At 44.0% G+C, this 26860-nt stretch overlaps 1 protein-coding gene across 1 annotated transcript in view; it reads left to right on the forward strand.

Annotated features, from left to right (window-relative positions):
- frem1b (Fras1 related extracellular matrix 1b) overlaps positions 1-26860 on the forward strand; it is a 377590-nt gene that overhangs the window by 196456 nt on the left and 154274 nt on the right. The window contains exons 18-19 of the mRNA XM_072510980.1: positions 1875-2060; positions 22551-22747. Coding sequence (XP_072367081.1) covers positions 1875-2060; positions 22551-22747 — 383 coding nt within the window. The remainder of the gene's footprint in view (positions 1-1874; positions 2061-22550; positions 22748-26860) is intronic.

Genomic DNA, 26860 nt, shown 5'->3' on the forward strand with positions numbered 1-26860 from the left:
CTACTTGGGAGTACAGATCAAAGATCCCTGATAAAACACCACAGAATCTCTAAAAAACCCTCCAGAGTAGTTCCTGAACTTTAAATGGCAGATTCTTTCTAAATTACTTTACCGGCAAGTTGATTGCTGGCCCTTTAAATAAAACTACTTCTGTGTCCTTCTGGAATGCTCTGTGGTGAGTGACAATATTGACTAAAGTTATGTGGTCAAGATTTGTAAGTAGAATATAAATCAGCAAGTTTTAACATCATGGGCGAGATTCTCCGACCCCCCGCCGGGTCGGAGAATCACCAAGGGCTGGCGTGAATCCCGCCCCCGCCGGTTGCCGAAGTCTCCGGCACCGGATATTCGGCGGGGGCGGGAATCGCGCCGCGCCGGTTGGCGGCCCCCCCCCCCCCGCGCGATATTCTGGCCCGGATGGGCCGAAACCCCTCCGCTAAAATGCAAATCCCGCCGGCGTAGATTAAACCTCCTACATTACCGGCGGGACCGGGGGGGGGGGACGCGGGGCGATCTGGCCAAGGGGGGTGCCCCCATGGTGGCCTGGCCCGCGATCGGGGCCCACCGACCCGCGGGCAGGCCTGTGCCGTGGGGGCACTCTTTCCCTTCCGCCTCCGTCACGGTCTCCACCATGGCGGAGGCAGAAGAGACTCCCTCCAATGCGCATGCGCGGGAATGCCGTCAGCGGCCGCTAGCGTTCCCGCGCATGCGCCGACCGGAGATGTCATTTCCGCGCCAGCTGGCGGGGCACCAAAGGCCTTTTCCGCCAGCTGGCGGGGCGGAAATTCATCCGGCGCCGACCTAGCCCCTTAAGGTTGGGGCTCGGCCCCCAAAGATGCGGAGCATTCCGCACCTTTGGGGCGGCGCGATGCCCGACTGATTTGCGCCGTTTTGGGTGCCAGTCGACGGACATCGCGCCGTTTCCAGAGAATTTCGCCCCATGCCTGTGCCATCTCAGAGTTTGCAGGCACACAAGTGGTGGGTGTGCCTTTCCCAGTAAATATCTACAATGATGCAATAGGTCTGATTTTCCCACTCCTAAAGATTGACTTGCTCCAGTTGTATTTATACTGCAGCCAGTGTGAAATGATGCAATAATCCCTCAGATCGTTTCACACTACCAGCCAGAATTGAATACAACTGGGCTGAATTTTACCAACCTCCGGCTGCTGAGCTGGGAGGCGAGGGGGTGAGAGCCAGTCAAATAGCGAGGGTGCTGCATCGGGACAGCTCCCTGATTCAGCCCTGCTGCATGGGCATTTTGCCAGCGGTGGACTGTGAGGCGGATTGGTTCCCTCCACCAAGAAAGTGGGCCTCTGGCTTTCATTCTGAAAGGTCACATAAAGGGTAATTTTAGAAAACTACCTGAATACTGCCAATAGCTTCATGTGCCAATGCCCGGGGAGTGGGGGGGGGCTGGAAAGACAGTTCCACAGCGCCAACAACCTCCCCAGATAATTTTATCCTACAACCCTCAAACCCCTTGAAAGTTTGATTTACTGTCCTTTCCAAGGCTCGAGATCTCTGGTTTATTTCAGTATCAATGAGCTCTCTCGGTTGTGCTTCTGAGGCTTCAGAGCTTTCGGCCTCTGATTGGACCAATAGCATCGGTAGCCATCCATAATTGGACAGCGGACCGGTAGGCGGTCTACCAAAAGGCCATCCATGGTAAAATGACCGAGACTGTCTTGCTGCCAGCAAATGGTGCCTTGGGACCTACCTTTCACCTTTATGTCGGGGTCCCGAAGCCCGCAGTGAAATTCAGCCCAATAAACAGCCCATAATATCCCTACTTCCCTTGTGAGACATTCTATTATTTTGTCAAAGCAAAGCTACTTTAACCATATAACACAGCATTACCTCTTTATTTGTAGGAGATATGTTTACAGTGGATGAAGCATCACAAGCCAGTTTGGTTTTAGAATGTCTGTCTGCCACAGATGAAGACACCATCACAGAGGAACTAATCTTTGTGTTGGAGAGTTTGCCCCAGTATGGATATGTCGAGAACACACTCCCATCACCAGGATATGAGAAGAGCAATGCTGGAAAAAATATAGGTACAAAAAATGTCTGTTTAATTGCCAAACTATTTCTACAGGACTTAAACTTTTACAGTTGATGAACACATACAAAAAACAATCTTTGAAGACTTGTGGTGTCTAATAACCACTGTAACTACAAAAATGCAGTGAACTTTTGATAGCTTACATAAATGTCAAAATTAAAAGTTCAGGATATAAATTTCATTTCAACAATTAGTTGAAATAGTAGAATATGTGTAAATTCAGTTGTATAAGTGCTGTCACTACGAGATTGATATCAAAACCTGACAATCAAAAATTGAGAGCTTGGAAACTCCATTGCCCTGTCAGCAATGTAATGGGCACAACTTCTGCCAATCAGTATGCAGCAGCACTAACCATTAGACCAAATTTCAGAGGCAGGACAATTAGCATAAAAGGGCAGTCATACAATTGTGGGACGCTCTGGGCGTCCCATGAGCTTTCGAAATTCAGAACGATATGCATCAGTGATGGCAATCTGGAATAACTGAACTGAAAATATTTTTTTTTGCTGACTTTATCCTCAGATTTGTTTCTATTTTACTATTGGTGATAAGTCTTGTTGGCTTCACGTAAGTGTCTGATGTCAGCCACCTGTGTTCACGGTGAATTTTCCCTGCTCGTCCACCTTAACATAATTTCAAGCTTTTGTCCCAGTTGACCAGACCGTACACTTCAACTGCCCTGCATCCATTATCCAACTCAGAATTACCATGCTTGATTTCACTTTTACTTATCCAATCAGAGTCAGAGTATCTCTAGAATGGTCTCTATACCCAGCCTGCACTATTACTTATGGGGCTCTCAAAATATCTATCCTTAGCACTGTCCTCTGCCACATCTAATTATTACCCCCTCGCTTTAATGTTCCTCACCTTGATGAGTAAATGAAAAATGAAGAAGGGAACAAATTTGGGAGAAGATTAGGAAAATGACAACACTGAACAAAAAGGTGTATTTTCATTCAGAAATGCTATTACAGCACATCCATTTCTGTTTATTAGTCGTGCCTGCCGATCAAACTGGTCCATGCACTTTAGTTTCCTTTGGGCTGTTTGATAAACACATTCAACAGAAACCGACCAATCAGCCTGTACCTGCACTAACCTTCATCTTCAGATTTTTCATGAAAAAGCAGTTTAAAAGCCAGGAATTTGGGAGGCGGTGATGTAGTGGGATTGTCACTGGACTAGTAAACCAGAGACCCAGAGTAAATTCTCTGGGGACACAGGTTCAAATGCCGTCACTGCAGATGGTGAAGTTTGAATTCAATAAAAATCTGGAATTAAAAGTCTAATGATGACCTTGAAACCATTGTCGAATGTCGTAAAAACACATCTGGTTCACTAATATCCTTTAGGGAAGGAAATCTGTCATCCTTACATGATCTGGCCTACATATGGCTCCAGACCCACAGCAATGTAGTTGACTCTTAACTGCCCCCATAAGGGCAATTAGGGATGGGCAATAAATGCTGGCACAGCCTGCGTTGCCCCCGTCCCATTAACGAATAAAAATAAGTTACAAACAAACCATAATTTTAGTTATGCAATAGTAGTTGGGAGATCAGAATGCACAAAAATAAGCTGGGGCGGGATTCGCCCCTACCCGGCGGGGCAGGGGGTCCCGGCGGGATGGAGTGGCATGAACCACTCCGGCGTCGGGCTGCCCCAAAAGGTGCGGAAAATCCGCACATTTAAGGGCCAAGCCCTCACCTTTAGGGGCTAGGCCCACGCCGGAGAGGTTGCCGTCCCGCCGGCTGGCGTGGAAAGTCTTTGGCACCATGCCAGCCAGGGCCGAAGGGACTCCGCCGGCCGTCGGAAGTCCGCGCATGCGCAGGAGCATCAGTGGCTGCTGATGTCACTCCATGCATGCGCAGGAAGAGTCATCTCCGCATCGGCCATCATGGAGACCTACACGGCCGACGTGGAGGGGAAAAAGTGCCCCCATGGCACAGGCCCGCCTGCGGATCGGTGGGCCCTGATCGCAGGTCAGGCCACCGTGGGGGCACCCCCCGGGGCCCGATCGCCCCGCACCCCCCCCCCGGGACCCCAGAGCCCGCTCACGCCGCCTGGACCCGCCGGTAAGGGAGGTGGTTTAATTCACGCCAGCGGGGCAGGCATTACTGCAGCGGGACTTCGGCCTATCGCGGGCCGGAGAATCGCCGGGTGGGGCCCGCCGACCGGCGCGGCGCGATTCCCGCCCCCGCCGAATCTCCGGTGCCGGAGAATTCAGTGGCCGGCGGGGGCAGGATTCACGCTGCCCCCCGGCAATTCTCCGATCCGGTGGAGGGTCCGATAATCCCATCCCTGGTCTCAGTTTGAAAATAACTCAGGATCATTGTACTTCTCAAAGGCATCATGAGTAATGGAATTATCCTTTTGAGACCAGCAGGCAAGACAATAACCACAGTGAGATCCAGGATATCTGACTGTGTATTACTGGCACTTGGTGGGATTCTCCGTCAGCCGATACCAAAATCGGGAAAGGGGATTGGGCAGAGAATCGGTTTTGACGCCAAAAGTGTGGCAGGCACCAGCTTCATGTCAAAACGCAATTCTCCAGTGCCTCGACAGCAGTGTCAATGCGTTCCACTCCGCACGTACAGGCACCTTGGCTGCTGAGGGGGAGAGAGGGTGTACGGAAGTTGCCTAACATTACCATAGTGTGCTAACAGTTGTGCTGCTGGCCAGGGGGCTTCTGCCAGAGCCGAGGAGAGGAGTAGCAGGAGGTGGCCCGGAGGAGGATTATGTGGCCGGGGTGGATGGATATGGACAACCCTTGACACCGCCCGCAAGGCAGCCATGCAGTTTGCGCACCCCACTGACTGCCCAAATTGTGCCACGGGTTATATGGGTCTCCCACCAGGCCACTCCCCTAGGTGCCCTCTGGCCCCAGCCGATCCATCAACGGGATGGGCGTGCTCCAGCGCAACCTGCGCCATCTTGTTGGCTGGGATGAGTGTGTGTGTGGGGAGTGAAGTGCGAATATGCGGCTGCAGCTTGTCAGCCTCCTAAGTGTCAATCATGGACCCGGTGAATCAGATACTAATTTTTATTGGAATTGGTCATGTTCCACGTGCCGTCGGTGCTAGCCCATGAATGGTCACTGAATCAATCAAGTGTCAGTATTGCTGTTGTAGAAGTCCATGAATCCTGCCCCGGCGCCAACACTTAGTCTCAGGAACGGAGAATCCAGCCCACTATCAATACTGACTTAGAACTCAACAGCCAAAATGGATGTAAGATGTACAGTATAATGACGTGAGAAGCCATTGAGATAACACAGACATTGTGCTACAAACATGCAGCCTTGCCTACAAATTGCAAGTCATTTTTCAATCTGATAGTTTAAGAAATTGCAAACATTATAATTAGAGCCCATACATAGCATTGTACTGATTGTATGTTTTGTAAAATGTAGACTCATTACATTTCATTGGGCATCTCATAACTACACAGGGAAATAATCAACCTGTGTAGTAATTGTACTCATCGCTATGAGCAAAATACATTAAGATCTGTGGCAATTATGACTAATATGCTGCTTCTTTGTGGTAATATTCTTCTCCATCTTTCTGGTCTTTTGTGTCATTGTTTCTCCTGAGATTTCCCCCTGGTTCCTCAGTATAATCAAAACTCAGGGTATATGCTCTCTGATATACCATCATGCTTATTAACTCGGGAGTATGTTTGTTGACCAACCTCCGAGACAAAAAATGTCATCTTGTTTCCCTATAATTAGTTAATAAGAAACTGCAGGACCTGGTAAGTGAAACATTAGTCAAATTTGTTGCTGAGGGTTACATAGAAATAAAGCACTCCCCATTGTTGAATAAGAAATGTTTTATCATTTATATTAGCTAAAACATGTATTTTTGTCCTTGAGATATTTTGTTTGTGAGACATTAAAAAACTATAGAGAAAACCATGAAGGTAAAAAGAAAAAATACGGCCCACAAATTGTTGTAAGTAGACCATCCTTTTGTGATTCATTCCTGACCCAGTTACTTACATTCTGATACACAAAGGCCAGAATTCTTGGGTTTCCCAGCGGGATGGCATGGCTTCAATGGGACATCCCATTGACAAGCTGGTGGCGAGAGTCCCGCCGCCAGTGAATGGTGTGCCACCGGAAACACGCTGCTGGTTCACCAGAGAATCCAGCCCCAAATCTTTTAAAATAAGTTTAGCAATAATTAAAATCAATCATTCATTAATCTGTATAAATGCCTAGATACTTTTTCTGTTAATTATGGGTCAGTAGTGAAGGTTTTACAAGCCCTGTTAGACATCTTAAACATGCCTGGGAAATCCATGTCTGAATTTTTATCACCAATCCACTTGACTGGCACCACATCCACCACCTTAAACATTCACTCCCTCCACCACCAGTGCAGGAGTGGCAGCAGTGTGTACCATCTACAAGATGCATTGCAGCAACTTTCCAAGACATCCAAACCCATGACTTCTACTACCGAAAGGACAAAGGCAGAAGACACATGGGGACAACTTCACCTAAGACCATAAGACATAGGAGCAGAATTAGGCTATTCGGCCCATCATGTCTGCTCCGCCAATCAATCATGGCTGATATGTTTCTCATCCCCATTCTCCTGCCTTCTCCCCATAACCCCTGATCTCCTTATTAATCAAGAAACTATCTATCTCTGTCTTAATGACACAGTGATTTGGCCTCCACAGCCTTCTGGGGCAAAGAGTTCCATTGATCCACCACCCTCAGGATGAAGAAATTCCTCCTCATCTCAGTTTTAAAGGATCGTCCCTTCAGTCTGAGGTTGTACCCTCAGGTTCTAGTTTTCCTACTAGGGGAAACATCCTCTCCACATCCACTCTCTCTAGTCCTCTCAGTATCCTGTAATTTCTTTTTTTTTAATAAACATTTTATTGAGGTATTTTTTTGGCATTGTAACAGCAGCAATATAAGCAATATACAAAAAAATGTAAACATAGTGCCAATACCACCTCCCTCCCCCACAGGTCCCACCATTAATTAATCCCCTAATCTACGCTAACCTAGCCCCCTTCCCCCCTTCTGCTGACGATTAATTCTCTGCGAAGAAGTCGAATGGTTGCCACCTCCGGGTGAACCCTAACAATGACCCTCTCAAGGCGAACTTAATTTTCTCCAGGCAGAGAAAGCCAGCTGGAGGAGGCGCGGTGCATGGGCTGGAAGCGGGCCCAAGAAAGGGGATGGCTGATCGGCGGATGGGGAGGGGGGGCTCTTTGCCCCCCCCAACTAGGCTGATCACCTGGAATGTTCGAGGGTTAAATGGGCCGGTTAAGAGGGCATGTGTGTTCACGCACCTGCGAGGACTGAAGGCGGACGTGGTAATGCTGCAGGAGACGCACCTTAGAGTAGTGGACCAGGTTAGATTGAGGAAAGGCTGGGTCAGTAAGGCTTCCACTCAGGGCTGGACACAAAGACGAGAGGAGTTGCGATCTTGATTAATAAGCAGATGATATTTGAGGTGGATAGAATAGTTTCGGATTTGGGGGGGGGTCGATATTTTATGGTTAGTGGTAAGCTGGAGGGGCTGAAGGTAGTGCTGGTTAATGTATATGCGCCAAATTGGGATGATGTGGAATTTATAAAGGGTATGTTAGGGACGATACCGGACCTGGACTCGTACAAGCTGATCATGGGAGGGGACTTTAATACAGTTATTGATCCTGGCCGGGATCGGTCATGCTCCAAAATGGGCAGGGTGCCAGCAATGGCAAAGAACTAAAAGGGTTCATGGAGCAGATGGTGGGTGGATACATCGAGATTTAGAAAACCTGAAAATGACAGAACTTTCCCGCCCTTCTTAAACAGAACTCAAAAACAGAAGAGAAAAAATAAGTGGAGAAAAAATTAAAAAAATTAAAATAAAGGCCCAATATAAGCCAACAAGCTGCCTCAAAGTTTGAGAGTTCTCAGCCCCCCACCAGTTATTTTCTTTTCGCAAAGTCCAGCGCATCTTCGGCCGACTCAAAATAATGATGCTGGTCCTCATATGTGACCCAAAGACGAGCTGGATACAGCAGTCCAAACTTCACCTGTTTCTTGAAGAAGATTGACTTAACTTGGTTGAAGCCTGCCCTTTTCCTATCCACCTCCACACTCAGGTCCTTGTACACCCATAGGATACTGTTGTCCTACTTTCAGCTCCGCATTCGCTTGGTCCACTGAAGAATACATTCCTTGACCAAGAACCTGTGGAATCTCATCACCATTACCCTCAGAGGGTCCCCCGTTTGCGGCTTCCTCACAAGCGCTCTATAATCCCTGTCCACCTCCAAGGGTCGGGAGAATGTCCCTTCCCCCAGCAGCTTTTCGAACATACCCGCAACGTATGCCCCAGCATCCGCTCCCTCGGCCCTCTCCAGGAGCCCAACAATCCTTAAGTTCTGCCAGCGGGACCTATTCTCTAGGTCCTCTACCTTCTCCAGAAGCCTTTTCTGCTGGTTCCGCAGCATCCCCACCTCCAGCTCCACCGCTGTTTGATGCTCCTCCTGCTCAGCCAGCACCTTCTCAACCTTCTGGATCACCTGATCCTGGGCGTCCAGTCTGTACTCCAGCCGATCAATCAACTCTTTAATCGGGTCCAGACAGTCCCGTTTCTGCTTGGCAAAGCCTACCTGGATGACCTGCATCAACAGCTCCGTTGATCGCTGCGCCGACACCCCAGGGGTCCAGTCCTCGGCCATGCTACCTCCTGCTGAAGCTTCAGCACAGCTCTTGCCTATCTTCCTGTTTCTGCCTTTTTGTGCACTTCTCGTCCTTTTCTCCATACAGCGATACGTGGAAACGGTGCCCAATTGCCTCAGCCTTCACATTCGCCGTTTAAAACCGGAACAAAGTCCGGGGGAAAGGTCCAAAAGGCCGACCAGAGGGGGAGCCACCAAATGTGCGACTTACTCCTTCATAGCCGCCACCGGAAGTCGAGTATCCTGTAATTTCTATAAGATCCCCCCTCCTAGACCTCCCTCCCTAACAGCAATGTGGATGTCCCAGTATCACATGGGCTGCAACAATTCATGAAGGCTGGTACCACCATCTTCTCAAGGGGAATAATTAATACTGGCCTCGTCAGCAATGCTCATATTCCATGAACAAACAATTATGTTACATAATTATGTTACATGTTTTGTTTACGTTTCCAAATCTAAAGTTCAGGTCTGGATTTCTGTAGGTTATAATCAAATTGATGTGCACATTTTGCAGTAACCCCCCAGCGCAAATTATATCACCGATGGAGCTTTAAATCCAAACTAATATAAATTAGGTATGTTTAAAATAAACAATCACAATTGTCCACTTAAGACAATTTGGTTTGCTTCAAAGAGTAATAATGGTTTGTATGTAATAATGGTTTAGTGCAGATAGTTTTTTGAAGAATAAAGGGATTAAGGGTTATGGTGTTCGGGCCGGAAAGTGGAGCTGAGTCCACAAAAGATCAGCCATGATCTCATTGAATGGTGGAGCAGGCTCGAGGGGCCAGATGGCCTACTCCTGCTCCTAGTTCTTATGTTCTTATGTATGAAAGGCCGTGGAGAAAATGGGGGGTATTTACCACGTGCCCCTCTGGCGCGTTTCTCAATGGTGGGAAGCCGCCTGCTGACGTCAGGGTCTTCTGGTCCACCTGCCACCAAGAAACCCACGGTGGGAGTCCGCCACTGGTGAGACCGCAAGATCCTGGTGGCGTGACTGGCTTGGAAATCACTAACTGTTTTATATTGAGAATAATAGTATTTTTTTCTAAAACTGCTTAAAGAGGCCCATGCATGACACTTTAATTGGAATCTAATGGATACTGAATAATGAGGTGTTCAAGTTTGGAAGGATTAGGAAGAATCAGCATCCAGACCCTCAGATTTTGCTTTCTTAATGTAATGTTGTTGATTCTTTAGTGAAATTTGTATTAAACGCCAGTCCTGGGACAACCAATAACGTGATCATAAGCTGCCATTAGCACAATCATCAAATTATTTACTGGAAAGGTTCATGCTGCAGCAGATGCAATGCAAATTATTTTAGTGCAGATCTCATGAGAAGTTATTAACAGCTCAAGAAAAATTTTATGAATAGTTTTAGTTTAAGAAGTGTTATGGGTCCAGGTTTACAGAACCCTAAAGTGTTTCATGGAGTTCAAACGACCCACAACTTTTAATAGATTGTGTTGTGGGAAGCACATGGCATACTCTCCAGGTGTGATACAGCAGAAATGGACAAATTGTTTTTAAAACAAAACAATGTTTATTCTATGAACTCAAGTTAACCTTTTAAAAACAAACATGGAATATCTTAACACCCATTACTTCAAAGATAACCCCAAAAGACTACAACACTAAATAATCCTTCACACTGTCCCTTTAAACATCCAAAAGACTTCAAACCTTCAAAAATAAGAACACATTAGGTTACATTCAATATATTTGAAGTCTTTGGATTGCAGACATCAACAGACCAGCTCTGTGTTTCTTCCTGCAGCTCTCAGCAAAACACACAGACACTCCCAGCTGCCTTCTCAAACTGAAACTCAAAAAAGCAGATGTGAGCTCAGCTCCCCCCACTCTCTGACATCACTTCAGTAATATGATCAGCTCCGTTTCTTAAAGGTACATTGCGTAAACATCCATTTCTTAAAGGTACTCTCACATGACACCTCCCCCCCCAAAATAGATAAACCATCAACTTCAAGATGGTTTCATTTTTCACCTTTGCGCCATCAATTAAAAAATGCACACAGTAAAAACACTTCACCGGTTCAAAAAAAACAACACCTGCAAACAGGTATAATAATATAGACCATTTTTTCCCCCCTTCTTCTTCCTCCAACCAAAATCCTTCCGTTCATCACATTCATGACAAAGCATCGGCTATCACATTTTCCCGTCCTGCCACATGTACTATTTTTAAATGAAATGGCTGTACCAATAAATTCCAGCGAAACAGCTTTGCATTGTTATTCCGGAATCGGTACAAAAACGTCAATGTATTATGATCAGTATATATATGATGTCAGACGGATTGCTGGTCACATAAATATGAAAATGTTGCAAAATCAGCTCCAAACTCAAAGTCTCCTTCTCAATCGTCGAATACTTTTTCTGGTGAGAATTCAATTTCTTTGAAAAATAACCAACAGGCCGCTCTAGCCTTCGTCGTCATCTTGTAGAAGCACCGCACCTACACCCACATCACTCGCATCAACAGCCACTTTGAATGGTTTGGTATAATTTGGGATGGCTAACACAGGAGCAGTGGTTAACACAGCTTTCAGGCCGTCAAATGCCTGTTGACACTCCGCTGTCCACTGGAATTTGTTACGCTTCTTGAGCAAGTCCATCAGTGGAGCGACCACACTGCTAAAATTTGGTACACATTTCCGGTAAAATCCACTCATGCCACAAAATCAAATTATTTCCCGTCGTGTCGAGGGTATCAGAAACTCCCCCAATAACTTTCGTTTTCACATCCCGTGGGACCAATTTACCCTGTCCGATTGTATGGCCAAGGAAAGTGACTTTGGCTTTTCCAAATTCACTTTTGGCTAGGTTTATCACCAAACCCGCCTCCTGAAGTCGATCGAATAACTCCATAAAATGTTTTAAATGTTCTTTCCATGTCTGGCTGAAAACTACCAGATCGTCGATATATACCGCACAATTGAGTAATCCTGAAACGACTTTGTTAGTTAACCGTTGAAATGTGGCTCGAGCGTTTTTCATGCCAAATGGCATAACTTTGAATTGGTATATACCATCTGGAGTCACAAAAGCTGAAATCTCCTTCGCCCTTTCGGATAAAGGTACCTGCCAGTAACCTTTAAGTAAATCAAATTTGGAAATAAAGCAGACTGTTCCACTTTCTCAATGTAATCCTCCAACGTGGGATAGGAAAGAGTCCATTCTTGTAACTGCATTCACCTTCCTATAGTCCACACATAATCGTTGGGTACCGTCTGGTTTAGGTACCATCACTGTGGGTGAGCTCCATTGGCCGCAATCCACTTCAATTATGCCATTTTTAAGCATACTCTCAATCTCTTTGTTAACCTGTGTCAATTTTAAAGGATTAAGTCTGCATGGGTGTTGTTTGATAGGAACAGCATTTCCCACTTTTACATCATGTATAGCCATTTTAGTACTTCCCAATTTACATCCACAAACTTACCCATGTGATAACAATACCTCTTTCAGGCCAGTTCGTATTTCCTCTGGAAGGTAACTTAACAATTAATCCCAATTTTTAAGAACATCCTCATTTTCCAATTTAATTTGAGGTATGTCAAATTCACAGTCATCTGGATTTTAAGCATTTTAAGCATATTCACATGACACGCTCGGTGAGTCTTTCTTCTATCTGGTGTTTTTACCACGTAATTCACCTCACTTAATTTCCTTTCAATCTGATAAGGTCCACAAAACCTAGCTTTTAAAGGCTCACCGACCACTGGTACATAAGAACATAAGAACTAGGAGCAGGAGTAGGCCATCTGGCCCCTCGAGCCTGCTCCACCATTCAATGAGATCATGGCTGATCTTTTGTGGACTCAGCTCCACTTTCTGGCCCGAACTCCATAACCCTTAATCCCTTTATTCTTCAAAAAACAATCTATCTTTATCTTAAAAACATTTAATGAAGGAGCCTCTACTGCTTCACTGGGCAAGGAATTCCATAGATTCACAACCCTTTGGGTGAAGAAGTTCCTCCTAAATTCAGTCCTAAATCTACTTCCCCTAATTTTGAGGCTATGCCCCCTAATTCTGCTTTCACCCGCCAGTGGAAACAACCTGCCCGCATCTATTCTATCTATTCCCTTCATAATCTTATATGTTTCTATAAGATTCCCCCTCATCCTTCTAAATTCCAACGAGTACAGTCCCAGTCTACTCAACCTCTCCTCGTAATCCAACCCCTTCAGCTCTGGGATTAACCTAGTGACTCTCCTCTGCACACCCTCCAGTGCCAGTACGTCCTTTCTCAAGTAAGGAGACCAAAACTGAACACAATACTCCAGGTGTGGCCTCATTAACACCTTATACAATTGCAGCATAACCTCCCTAGTCTTAAACTCCACCCCTCTAGCAATGAAGGACAAAATTCCATTTGCCTTCTTAATCACCTGTTGCACCTGTAAACCATCTTTTTGCGACTCATGCACTAGCACACCCAGGTCTCTCTGCACAGCAGCATGTTTTAATATTTTATCATTTAAATAATAATCCCTTTTGCTGTTATTCCTACCAAAATGGATAACCTCACATTTGTCAACATTGTATTCCATCTGCCAGACCCTAGCCCATTCACTTAGCCTATCCAAATCCCTCTGCAGACTTCCAGTATCCTCTGCACTTTTTGCTTTACCACTTATCTTGGTGTCGTCTGCAAACTTGGACACATTGCCCTTGGTCCCCAACTCCAAATCATCTATGTAAATTGTGAACAGTTGTGGGCCCAACACTGATCCCTGAGGGACACCACTAGCTACTGATTGCCAACCAGAGAAACACTCATTAATCCCCACTCTTTGCTTTCTATTAATTAACCAATCCTCTATCCATGCTACTACTTTCCTTTCCCCTTAATGCCATGTATCTTTATCTTATGCAGCAACCTTTTGTGTGGCACCTTGTCAAAGGCTTTCTGGAAATCCAGATATACCACATCCATTGGCTCCCCGTTATCTACCGCACTGTTAATGTCCTCAAAAAATTCCACTAAATTAGTTAGGCACGACCTGCCCTTTATGAACCCATGCTGCGTCTGCTCAATGGGACAATTTCCATCCAGATGCCTCGCTATTTCTTCCTTGATGATACATTCCAGCATCTTCCCTACTACCGAAGTTAAGCTCACTGGCCTATAATTACCCGCTTTCTGCCTACCTCCTTTTTTAAACAGTGGTGTCACGTTTGCTAATTTCCAATCCGCCGGGACCACCCCACAGTCTAGTGAATTTTGGTAAATTATCACTGGTGCATTTGCAATTTTCCTAGCCATCTCTTTTAGCACTCTGATATGCATTCCATCAGGGCCAGGAGATTTGTCTACCTTTAGCCCCATTAGCTTGCCCATCACTACCTCCTTGGTGATAACAATCCTCTCAAGGTCCTCACCTGTCATAGCCTCATTTCCATCAGTCACTGGCATGTTATTTGTGTCTTCCACTGTGAATACCGACCCAAAAAAGCTGTTCAGTTCCTCAGCCATTTCCTCATCTCCCATTATTAAATCTCCCTTCTCATCCTCTAAACGACCAATATTTACCTTAGCCACTCTTTTTTGTTTTATATATTTGTAGAAACTTTTACTATCTGTTTTTATATTCTGAGCAAGTTTACTCTCATAATCTATCTTACTCTTCTTTGTAGCTTTCTGTTGCCCCCGAAATATTTCCCAGTCCTCTAGTCTCCCACTGATCTTTGCTGCTACTTTGTATGTTTTTTCCTTCGATTTGATACTCTCCCTTATTTCGTTAGATATCCACGGTCGATTGTCCCTCTTTTTACCATCCTTCCCTTTTGTTGGTATAAAACGTTGCTGAGCACTGTGAAAAATCACTTGGAAGGTTCTCCACTGTTCCTCAACTGTTTCACCATAAAGTCTTTGCTCCCAGCCTACCTTAGCTAGTTCTTCTCTCATCCCATTGTAATCTCCTTTGTTTAAGCACAAAACACTAGTGCTTGATTTTACCTTCTCACCCTCCATCTGTATTTTAAATTCCACCATATTGTGATCGCTCCTTCCAAGAGGATCCCTAACTATGAGATCCTGAATCAATCCTGTCTCATTACACAGGACCAGATCTAGGACCGCTTGTTCTCTCGTAGGTTCCATTACATACGGGTCGAGGAAACTATCGCGGATACATTCCATAAACTGCTCCTCAAGGCTGCCTTGACCGACCTGGTTAAACCAATCGACATGTAAATTAAAATCCCCCATGATAACTGCTGTACCATTTCTACATGCATCAGTTATTTCTTTGTTTATTGCCTGCCCCACCATAATGTTACTATTTGGTGGCCTACAGACTACTCCTATCAGTGACTTTTTCGCCTTACTATTCCTGATTTCCACCCAAATGGATTCAACCTTATCCTCCATAGCACCGGTGTCATCCCTTACTGTTGCCCGGATGTCATCCTTAAATAACAGAGCTACACCATCTCCCTTACCATCCACTCTGTCCTTCCGAATAGTTTGATACCCTCGGATATTTAACTCCCAGTCCTGACCATCCTTTAACCATGTTTCAATAATGGCCACTAAATCATAGTCATTCACGATGATTTGCGCCATCAACTCATTTACCTTACTCCTAATACAGGTGGAGTATGAGGTGGCTATTTTTAGTTCAGGAAAATCTGGTAACAACACTAAAACTTTATCTCCACTGGCAAAACTACCCGTTTCATCACATTTCTACCTGTCCGCTACCCGTTTCATCACATTTTGTGCAACTTTCAAATGTTGTCTGGCCAATTCACCTGCTCTATTTAATCGTTCCCTAAAATTTGACACGTAATCCAATAGTGTAACTTCCGATTTCTCACCCAACAATTTTTCTTTAATCAATTTAGTGGTCCTCTTAATTCATGACCAAAAATTAGTTCAAAAAGACTAAATTTGGTTGACTCATTAGGTGCATCCCTACTTGCAAACAGTACAAATGGAATTCCTTTATCCCAATCCTCTGGATAATTTTGACAGTAAGCCCTCAACATTGTCTTTAATGTCTGGTGCCACCTTTCTAACACTCCCTGCGATTCTGGATGGCACGCAGTTGATTTAAATTGTTTTATTCCTAAACTATCCATAACTTCTTTGAATAACTTTGAGGTAAAATTTGATCCTTGATACAATTGAATTTCTAGGGTTGGCCATATTGGATTGGATTGGATTTGTTTATTGTCACGTGTACCGAGGTACAGTGAAAAGTATTTTTCTGCGAGCAGCTCAACAGATCATTAAGTACATGAGAAGAAAAGGGAATAAAAGAAAATACATAATAGGGCAACGCAACATATACAATGTAACTACAAAAGCACTGGCATCGGATGAAGCATACAGGGTGTAGTGTTCATGAAATCAGTCCATAAGAGGGTCATTTAGGAGCCTGGTGACAGTGGGGAAGAAGCTGTTTTTGAGTCTGTTCGTGCGTGTTCTCAGACTTCTGTATCTCCTGCCCGATGGAAGAAGTTGGAAGAGTGATTAAGCCGGATGGGAGGGATCTTTGATGATGCTGCCTGCTTTCCCCAGGCAGCGGGAGGTGTAGATGGAGTCAATGGATGGGAGGCAGGTTCGTGTGATGGACTGGGCGGTGTTCACGACTCTCTGAAGTTTCTTGCGGTCCTGGGCCGAGCAGTTGCCATACCAGGCTGTGATGCAGCCCGATAGGATGCTTTCTATGGTGCATCTGTAAAAGTTGGTAAGAGTCAATGTGGACATGCCGAATTTCCTTAGTTTCCTGAGGAAGTACAGGCGCTGTTGTGCTTTCTTGGTGGTAGCGTCGACGTGGGTGGACCAGGACAGATTTTTGGAGATGTGCACCCCTAGGAATTTGAAACTGCTAACCATCTCGACCTTGGCCCCGTTGATGCTGACAGGGGTGTGTACAGTACTTTGCTTCCTGAAGTCAATTACAAGCTCTTTAGTTTTGCTGGCATTGAGGGAGAGATTGTTGTCGCTACACCACTCCACTAGGTTCTCTATCTCCCTCCTGTATTCGGACTCATCGTTATTCGAGATCCGGCCCACTATGGTTGTATCGTCAGCAAACATGTAGATGGAGTTGGAACCAAGTTTTGCCATGCAGTCGTGTGTGTACAGGGAGTAGAGTAGGGGGCTAAGTACGCAGCCTTGCGGGGCGCCGGTGTTGAGGACTATTGTGGAGGAGATGTTGTTGTTCATTCTTACTGAGTGTGGTCTGTTGGTCAGAAAATCGAGGATCCAATTGCAGAGTGGGGAGCCAAGTCCTAGGTTTTGGAGCTTTGATATGAGCTTAGCTGGGATTATGGTGTTGAAGGTGGAGCTGTAGTCAATAAATAGGAGTCTAATGTAGGAGTCCTTGTTTTCGAGATGCTCTAGGGATGAGTGTAGGGCCAGGGAAATGGTGTCTGATGTGGACCGGTTGCAGCGGTATGCAAATTGCAGTGGATCAAGGCGTTCTGGGAGTATGGAGGTGATGCGCTTCATGATCAACCTCTCGAAGCACTTCATTACGACTGAATATCAAGTAAAGAATTTAAGTAACTCCTCCACAATCTTTTTAGCTGTACTATTACGTACTGGAATGTCCTCCGGAAACCGCGAAGACACATCCATTATAGTCAAAAGATATTGATTCTCACTTTTTGTTTTAGGAAGCAGTCCTACACAATCAATTAGGACCTTTGTAAAAGGTTCATCAAATGCTGGACTGGGTATTAAGGGTGCTGGTTTTATCACTGCTTGAGGTTTCCCTCTCACTTGACATGTGGGACATGATTGACAAAATTTAACTACATCTTTATGTAGTCCAGGCCAATAAAAAAATTTCTGGATTATAGTTGAGTTTTCCTTATCCCTAAATGACCTCCCACTGGTACCTCATGTGCCACTCGCAACACCTCCTTTCTATACCCTACCGGCAATACTACTTGATGAACTTCTGCCCACTTTTCATCCGCCTGCATATGTACAGGTCTCCATTTTCTCATCAAGACATCACTTTTACGGTAATAACATTCTGGTATACTCTCAGATTCCTCTTCCCGATATGCTTTCTGATATATCGGTTTTGTTTCTACACCTTTCTGTTGTAACTCCTCCAATTTTCCTGAACTAAAAATATCCTCCTCATACTCCACCTGTTCTTTTTCAACCATCTGATCAAAAATCGTTTCTGATAATTGCACTTCAACTTCATCTTCACTCTTTGATTTCTCCTCTTGTCTTAACCTGTAACTTTGCGACCTTGTTACTACACAATCCGGAAAAATCCAAGGATATTCATCCTTCAACACTTCAGTTGTCTGATTTTCTACTGGCTTTTCAACCACCGTAGGCATCACTCCCACCTGCGATCCAGCTATATCATTACCCAAGATAAACTGTATTCCTGGACAAGATAGTTTCTCTATTACTCCTACTACCACTTCACCACTCTTTACTGGACTTTCCAACCTTACCTTATATATTGCTACTCCTCTCACCCTGAATTCCACATATTACCACCTTTTCTGGCAACATTCTTCCCAAACTACATAATTCCTCATCTCTTACCATTAAAGATTGACTACCTGCTGTATCTCTTAAAATTGTGACTTCTTTACCTGCTCCTCCTGATACACATGAGTAAACTTTACCTACACAAGTAAATTCTTTGAAGATATCTGGCACCTTCTTATCAATTACTTCTTGAACAGGCTGTACAATCGTTTGCACCTCCTTCACTTCCCTTGAGCTTTCCTGTACCACTCTAACAAACCCCATTGTCTTATCCTGTTTTACCACATCAGCCTTCCCAGTGCTTTTCTTCAACCACCAACACTGTGACTTTACATGGCCTAGTTTATTACAGTGAAAACATTTGAAATTTTTCATTTCTCTTCCACCCTCCTGGATTCATTTTTTAATCTGAGGTACACTCTCTTTATTATCTCCCATCAGACCACCTTTACCTTTACCACTTGAGTATTTCTCATGTCCCCAGTTTCTATCCCTCACAGGCAGAAACTGATGTCGGAAACCAAGCCTCGATTTGAAAAAAATGAAAAATGAAAAATGAAAAATCGCTTATTGTCACAAGTAGGCTTCAAATGAAGTTACTATGAAAAGCCCCTAGTCGCCACATTCCAGCACCTGTTCGGGGAGGCTGGTACGGGAATTGAACCGTGCTGCTGGCCTGCCTTGGTCTGCTTTAAAAGCCAGCGATTTAGCCCAGTGTGCTAAACCAGCCCCTTTATGGGATTTATGAACTAATTCATAATCATCTGCCATTTCTGCTGCTGATCTCGCAATTTTAACCCTCTGCTCTTCCACATGAGTTCTCACTACATGAGGAATTCAATTTTTAAACTCCTCCAAAAGTATAATTTCTCTGAGAGCTTCATACATTTGGTCTATTTTCAAAGCCCTTATTCACCCATCAAAATTACTCTGAGCCTTTCAAACTCCATGTATGTTTGACCAAATTCTTTCCTTAAATTTCTAAACCTTTGTCTGTAAGCTTCAGGCATATGCACCTAAGATGGATTTTTTCACCTCCTCATACGTTCCAGATACCTCCTCCGGTAGTGATGCAAACACTTCACTAGCTCTACCTACCAGCTTTGTTTGAATCAGTAATACCCACATGTCCTGTGGCCATTTCATTTGTTTAGCTACCTTCTCAAATGAAGTAAAAAAGGCTTCTACCTCCTTCTTGTCAAACCTTGGCAAAGCTTTGACATATTTAAATAGATCCCCACCACGTCTTCGACTATGACGCTCTGTCTCGGTATCCTCGCCAATCTCATCCAACTGTATATTTCCCTTTGCGTCTGCCAATTTTAACTGATTTTCATGTTTCACAGCCATTTTATGAAGTTCAAACTCTCTCTGTTTTTCCCGTTCCTCTCTATCTTTTTTTTTGTTTCTTTCTTCTCTCTCCTTTTCTTTTTCTCTCATTGCATATTCAAGCTGCTTTAATTCTTTTTAATGTTCAAATTGCTTAATCTGCAACTGATCAGGGGAATAGATAGAGTAGACAGTCAGAGACCTTTTCCCCGGGTGGAACAAACTATTACAAGGGGACATAAATTTAAGGTGAATGGTGGAAGATATAGGGGGGATGTCAGAGGAAGGTTCTTTACCCAGAGAGTAGTGGGGGCATGGAATGCACTGCCTGTGGAAATAGTTGAGTCGGAAACATTAGGGACCTTCAAGCAGCTATTGGATAGGTACATGGATTACGGTAAAATTATATAGTGTAGATTTATTTGTTCTTAAGGGCAGCATGGTAGCATTGTGGATAGCAGAATTGCTTCACAACTCCAGGGTCCCAGGTTTGATTCTGGCTTGGGTCACTGTCTGTGCGGAGTCTGCACATCCTCCCCGTGTCTGCGTGGGTTTCCTCCGGGTGCTCCGGTTTCCTCCCACAGTCCAAAGATGTGCAGGTTAGGTGGATTGGCCATGATAAATTGCCCTTAGTGATCAAAATTGCCCTTAGTATTGGGTGGAGGTGTTGACTTTGGGTAGGGTGCTCTTTCCAAGAGCCGGTGCAGACTCAATGGTCCGAATGGCCTCCTTCTGCACTGTAAATTCAATGATAATCTATGATTAATCTAGGACAAAGGTTCGACACAACATCGTGGGCCGAAGGGCCTGTTCTGTGCTGTATTTTTCTATATTCTATGTTCTATGGTGCTTTGCCATTTCTAATGAATCGGAATGTATCTCAGGCAAATTTAAATGCTCAGCTGCCGCGGTAAGTACCTCATCTTTTCACATTTTGCCAGGCAATGTTGACTGCAATGCTTTTGCCAAATCTAACAGTCTGCTTTTAGTCTCTGTCCGTAAGGTATTGCGTGTTACCGTGTCCACCCCCAAAAACTCCTGAGCCTCTGAAAGAGCCATTGTCCACAAGACAATCCCCACTTAAACTAAAATACCACACCTGAAAAGTAACCACACTATATGCTCACCCCTCACTGTCTTTAAGTTCACTAAGCCATTCCAATGGATAGACGTTCATAGCCCTCAAGCCCCCAATTGTTATGGGTCTGGGTTTACAGAACCTCAAAGTGTTTCATGGAGTTCAACCGACCCACAACTTTTAATAGATTGTGGTGTGGGAAGCACACGGCGTACTCTCCAGGTGTGATACAGCAGGAATGGAGAAATGGTTTTTAAAACAAAACAATGTTTATTCTATGAACTCAAGTTAACCTTTTAAAAACAAACATGGAATATCTTAACACCCATTACTTCAAAGATAACCCCAAAAGACTACAACACTAAATAATCCTTCAAACTGTTCCTTTACACATCCAAAAGACTTCAAACCTTCAAAAATATGAACACATTAAGTTACGTTCAATATATTTATAGTCTTTGGATTGCAGACATAAACAGACCAGCTCTGTGTTTCTTCATGCAGCTCTCAGCAAAACACACAGACACTCCCAGCTGCCTTCTCAAACTGAAACTCAAAAAAGCAGAAGTGAGCTCAGCTCCCCCCACCCTCTGACATCACTTCAGTAATATGATCAGTTCCATTTCTTAAAGGTACATTGCTTAAACATCCATTTCTTAAAGGTACTCTCACATGACAGAAGTCATGAAGGATCTCTGATTCTGATGTGCTTTGGAATCTTTTATTATCATAAAGATGCAATACAAATATCATAAAAGCTGACACAACAGTATTATTGCAGAACCAGTTTTAGCATCATGTATCTGGTAAAATTATCTCAATTATTATAACAAGCAACCAGTGTCCGTTGAACAATATAAACTGTTGATCAATGGGGGTGAATGGGGTGTATTTAAATTAATTAACCTTAAGCAAATTAACCTATATTGCTAAATAATGGTAAATATGTGGTATTTTTAATATCTATATTAGGGACCAGATGTGATATAATAATACTAACAATCTTTATTGTCACAAGTAGGCTTACATTGCAATGAAGTTACTGTGAAAAGACCCTAGTCGCCACATTCCGGTGCCTGTTCGAGTACACAGAGGGAGAATTCAGATTGTCCAAATCACCTAACAGCACGGCTTTCGGGACTTGTGGGAGGAAACTGGAGCACCCGGAGGAAACCCACACTGGGAGAACGTGCAGACTCCGCACAGACAGTGACCCAGCCGGGAATCGAACATGGGACCCTGGCGCTGTGAAGTCACAGTGCTAACCACTGTGCTACCATGCTGCCCTATGCTTAAGAAGAGTAGATTTTATCACGCAATGTCAAAATAATTGTTTATATTTTTGTGCTTATAGCAGCACGGTGGTTAGCACTGCTGCCTCACGGCGCTGAGGACCGGGGTTTGATCCTGGCTCTGGGTCATTGTCCATGTGGAGTTTGCACATTGTCCCCATGTCTGCGTGGGTCTCACCCCAACAATTCAAAAAGATGTGCAGGTTGGTGAATTGGCCATGCTAAATTGCCCCTTAATTGGAAAAAGAATTAGATACTCTAAATTTATTTGAAATAAAGATAGCAGTGAGAGTCAGGATCTTCATATCTCTTTTAACATGTTAAATCTTCACTCTGCTCTCCTTAATAAAACAAGTGAATGGAGTGTAATGGTCATTGTGCCTTCTATTGGCTGATCCAAATCATTTTTGCTTTGTGACTCCTCTGTTAGACTAAATATATTATTCTGTAGACTGGTAAGCTGAGTGCTTCCCAGGCTAGAATGTGAATTATTTTGAAAGATTTTTATTTTATGTGCAATTTTAAGCCATAGATGTTTGATCCAATCTGTTTGTTTAATAGCTTCCTTCAGTCTGCAGCACCTCAGGGCAGGCTACATCAACTACGTCCAGTGCAGACATAACCAGATGGAGCCCACAGCTGACCACTTTATGATGTCTGTTAGCGATGCTGTACATAAATCTAAAGCAGTGCCATTTTATGTCATCATCAACCCAATCAACGATGAAACTCCAGATTTGCATCTGGGAAACATCACTGTAAGTATGGAGACAGCAAAGAAAGAAAAATAACTATTCATATTTATTCATAATCTATGTCAAGTAATTCAGACTTCATTTTATCTTTTATTCTGTATGACAGAGTTTATTTTTTTTAAAACATTTTAGATCTCGCCAGATGTTCCATCATTAATAACAGCACAATAACCATTTGGTTACCATTAATCTGAAAGCCAGTCAGTTGAATCATGTATAGTTGTTTGAATTTGAAGGGGAAAGAATCCAAACAGTGCATCAAAATGAGTATACTCCCCACAACATGGAGTTGTGTGTGTCACATATAATTCAAATGTAAACACCAGTTGATTTTGCAAATTTTTACCACTGCTTGTGGTAAGAACATGTTTCCATGAAAGAAAAGCACCAAATTCACCATTTTGTTTTCCTAATGACTTCAGAATTAGCCGAACAAACCAGGCTTAATCCTTAGGGTATTTTTAAGTGTGGAAGTAAGGTTCATTACGGATAAGTTGGAAAAAAAAAGAAGCAAAACTAAATCAACGAGTAGTTAAGTTGTGCCAAACTTAAATGATAAAAAAACAATCTGGAGTGATCATTTAGTTAGACACTGTATGGGCTAAAAAATAATTGACACCATCTTTCCGTGTGGGGATTGTGCCAGAAAAATGTTCCCATTGAAGTAAGCACTGCGTAAATGTTGTGCCCCCCACCTGATTGTGGCCTTGAGTTTCGCAGCATTGCTGGCTGGCTGAGTGCTCAGAAAGAGGCCCAGCATGTGGTCCAGCTGCACCATCCCTCTTAAAGGCAACCTGTCCTTCTTAAAAGGAGGCTCATTCAGTAGAAGATAGTGGCACAGTGGTATTGTCACCGGTCACTAGTAATCCAGAGACCCGGGGTAATGCTCTGGGGACTCAGGTTTGAATCCAACTGCAGGTTGTGAAATTTGAATTCAGGAAAAAGTAAGTCCATGATGACCATGAAATGATTGTTGTAAAGACCCGCCTTATTCATTAATGTCCTTCAGGGAAGGAAATCTGCCGTCCTTACCTGGTCTGGCCTATATGTGACTCCAGATCCACAGCAATGTGATTGACTCTTAAACATGCCCTCTGAAATGGCCTAGCGAGCCATTCAGTTCAAGGGCGATCAGGGATGCACAATAAAAGATGGACTAGTCAGTAATGCACATCACATAAAGAAATTTTAAAAAGTAGAAGGAAGTTGCTGCTGACTGCCCATACTGACACTGGCGGAAAGTAAGAGCTGCACAAATAGAGTACCAGGGAAGAGAGAGGTTCAAAAATGCAGTGCTGGAGGTCTGATTGTTGGAGATGTTTTAGCAGCAGGGACCAGGAGACCTCAGGGATCAGCCCCGAAGGAAAGGAGAGCAAGTGACCAAGGAGGTAAATGCTTAGAGTCTGACAGAAGGACTTGGAAACAGTGCCACAAGATGTTCAGTGACCTCACATCTGTGGTCAAGGTTAGCGAATGTATCTTCACATGATGTACCCAGCTCACCCATTCCACTCATGCTGCTTAATGCACCATGACCCTTCACTCATCCAACAGTAGTCCTTAGCAATCAGGACTCATGCCTAACATTAAGATACTTCACATCATCTTTTTACACCGTCAACCTCATGTCCACTTTCCAATGTTTCTACATAATTCCAGTAATTCAACTATGTCAGACTCATCATCCAAACTCAATATCGCATCCTGTAAAAGAAAGGGAAAATGATAACTCGGCACAAGATGACATCTGCTGAGCTCTAAGATGATTCTTCACATCATGTGGTCATCTACAACAGGGACCATTGCTTTTGGCATCACTGAAAGCATCGAGGATGATGCTATATTCCTCACTCATGGCCCCCCTCAACTCCCAGCTCACCCCCATTTTGCTATCTGGCAGGGTGTGCAAACTGCCAGTGGTGTGGCCCTACATCTCTTATTTTCCACCCTCAAACGTACCAGAACCGTCTGATTTTCTGTCTTTAAACACCAGGCACCAGTGGGCTGCTGCTAGACCTCGGGAACAGATAGTTCATGTGACTAGACAGCAGGGTCACAAGTAAACATGACTCGAACCTGGCCTCATTTTCTGGGACGGTATACAGGAGAACAGTCCTGAATGTGAACACCGTGATGTTTGATGCTTTAAAGTCCTGCCGGACAACTTTTTGTCTCTGTCAAAGAGCACGGTGGTATCGCACTCTAGTGTGTCACAGGGTATTCCACAGCTTGAAACCCATTAGTTCCACCATGAAGTGGTGGCCAACTCTATGGCAGCACCAGCAGACCATCCAAAAATGCAGCATCTGGTGTGCAGCTTTCATTGCAACACAGCAGATGCCGCTCAATACTCTCCCATATTCACTCTCTTCCCTGAGAATCCATGTATGGATCCTTCATGATTATGAAATCTATAGGGACAGATTACAGTATCTTTTATTTGTTGGCACCCACCAGGTAGGTGGTAATCCACCAAGCTGCTCATGTGCAAGGCCTGAGAGACGACATAAGGAACATTGCCTTGGTGTTCCATCACTATTTGCATCACATTCAATACATAACCAATGTTCCCTACTCTAAACAGTCTATAAGAGGGACTGTCAACACAATTCCTAACACTGTGTCATTAGTTGTGATCAACTACTTGAGCCTTAATCGACCTTCTCAGTTTGCATACACTCTCATTGGTTGAAATGTCATAAACTGTCACTCGTGTTAAATTGCTAACACAATTGGTTATGTATCTCTTCTATTATTTCTCTAAATTATGGTGAACTTGTTTTCCCAACCAACCCCCATCTATTGTGCATACGTTGTTCTGAGCTGACTCTGTGCTAGCATTTCAATCTTCCTCGATGAGTTAATCCACCTTCCTAACAGTGTCTAAAATTGGATTAGTGAGTTTTGTTAAATGGAGGGTCATTATCAGACCCTAGTTTAGTTTCTCTTGCATCAGATCATTGCTTTGTTGGAGTACTTGACTTGTTGTTTAGCGTTCTTCAGTTCACTATTCAATGTTATTATATCTAATCTACTATAAACCATTCCTGTTGTATCAACTCCTGTCATTAAATTCTTAAGTAAACTACTTCTCCTGCTTGATCCTTAAGGGATTTGTAGCCACTCTAGGACATTTTTGGATCTTGGGTATTTGCTCCGAACACGCTGGAGGTTTTTATTATTTTAATTTGGGTGATATTTTTGCTGCTGCTCCTTGATACAATTATGACTTGATGGTTTACTGGTTCCTTACTGAACCCTTTGGTGCCATCTTATTCTCAAATGCACTATTTTCACAACAATATCTGCCTTCATACTTTTTAGCAGCAGACGATACTATCACTTACAGAGTGTTTGGTCTCATCCAATATTACAAAACATCGGTTTTACATTCACCCTTTCCAACCGGTGTTTTCATCTGTGACATTGTGTAATTTAGGTATGGTACATCTGTCTCTGGGTGATTCAAAAGTTGCATTTAACAAACATCTGTCCTCCTTCTTTTACCTCTCAGTTTTACCAAAGCTAAATTATTGTTACATCCTGTTGCCCCTTTTTCAGAGCTATTACTATTGTCAAAAGGACATGTAAATGGAGTGCCTTGGAATATTTTTCAGCTTCAGCCATATTCCCCAGGTGGGTGACCTGGAACATCAATCCATTCCAGAGGCCTCACCTCCTCGCCACATGATTCCCAAGAGAAGCACTGATATACTTCTGCTATTCCTCTTTTTCCTTTTCCCTTCCATCAAAAAAGACCCAAAGGTTCGCCTTGCTTTGGCTGTCACTGTACTATTTGGGCCATGCAGATCTGATTGGTTAAATAGCAACTAATTTATTCACAGAATTTACAGGCATGCTTTGGTACTTATATCTCATTGCCCAGTAACTTCCTCAGAGTGGCAATCTGCAGGAGATTGCTATGCTCAATGGATTTACCCTCGCTGTATATACAAAGCCCCTGTCTCGACCAGCCTTCCTCACTCAGGCTCGGTGAGACAGGAGCAGCGAAGTGCACTCCCCCGGCTGTATCAGCGAGGAGTAACTGGGGTGCAGGGAACAAAGGAATGCCGCCTTTATATGGCACATTAACACTCCAATGTATAAAAGAAACAT

The sequence above is a fragment of the Scyliorhinus torazame genome, chromosome 7 (genome assembly GCF_047496885.1).
Source record: "Scyliorhinus torazame isolate Kashiwa2021f chromosome 7, sScyTor2.1, whole genome shotgun sequence".
Lineage (NCBI taxonomy): Eukaryota > Metazoa > Chordata > Chondrichthyes > Carcharhiniformes > Scyliorhinidae > Scyliorhinus > Scyliorhinus torazame.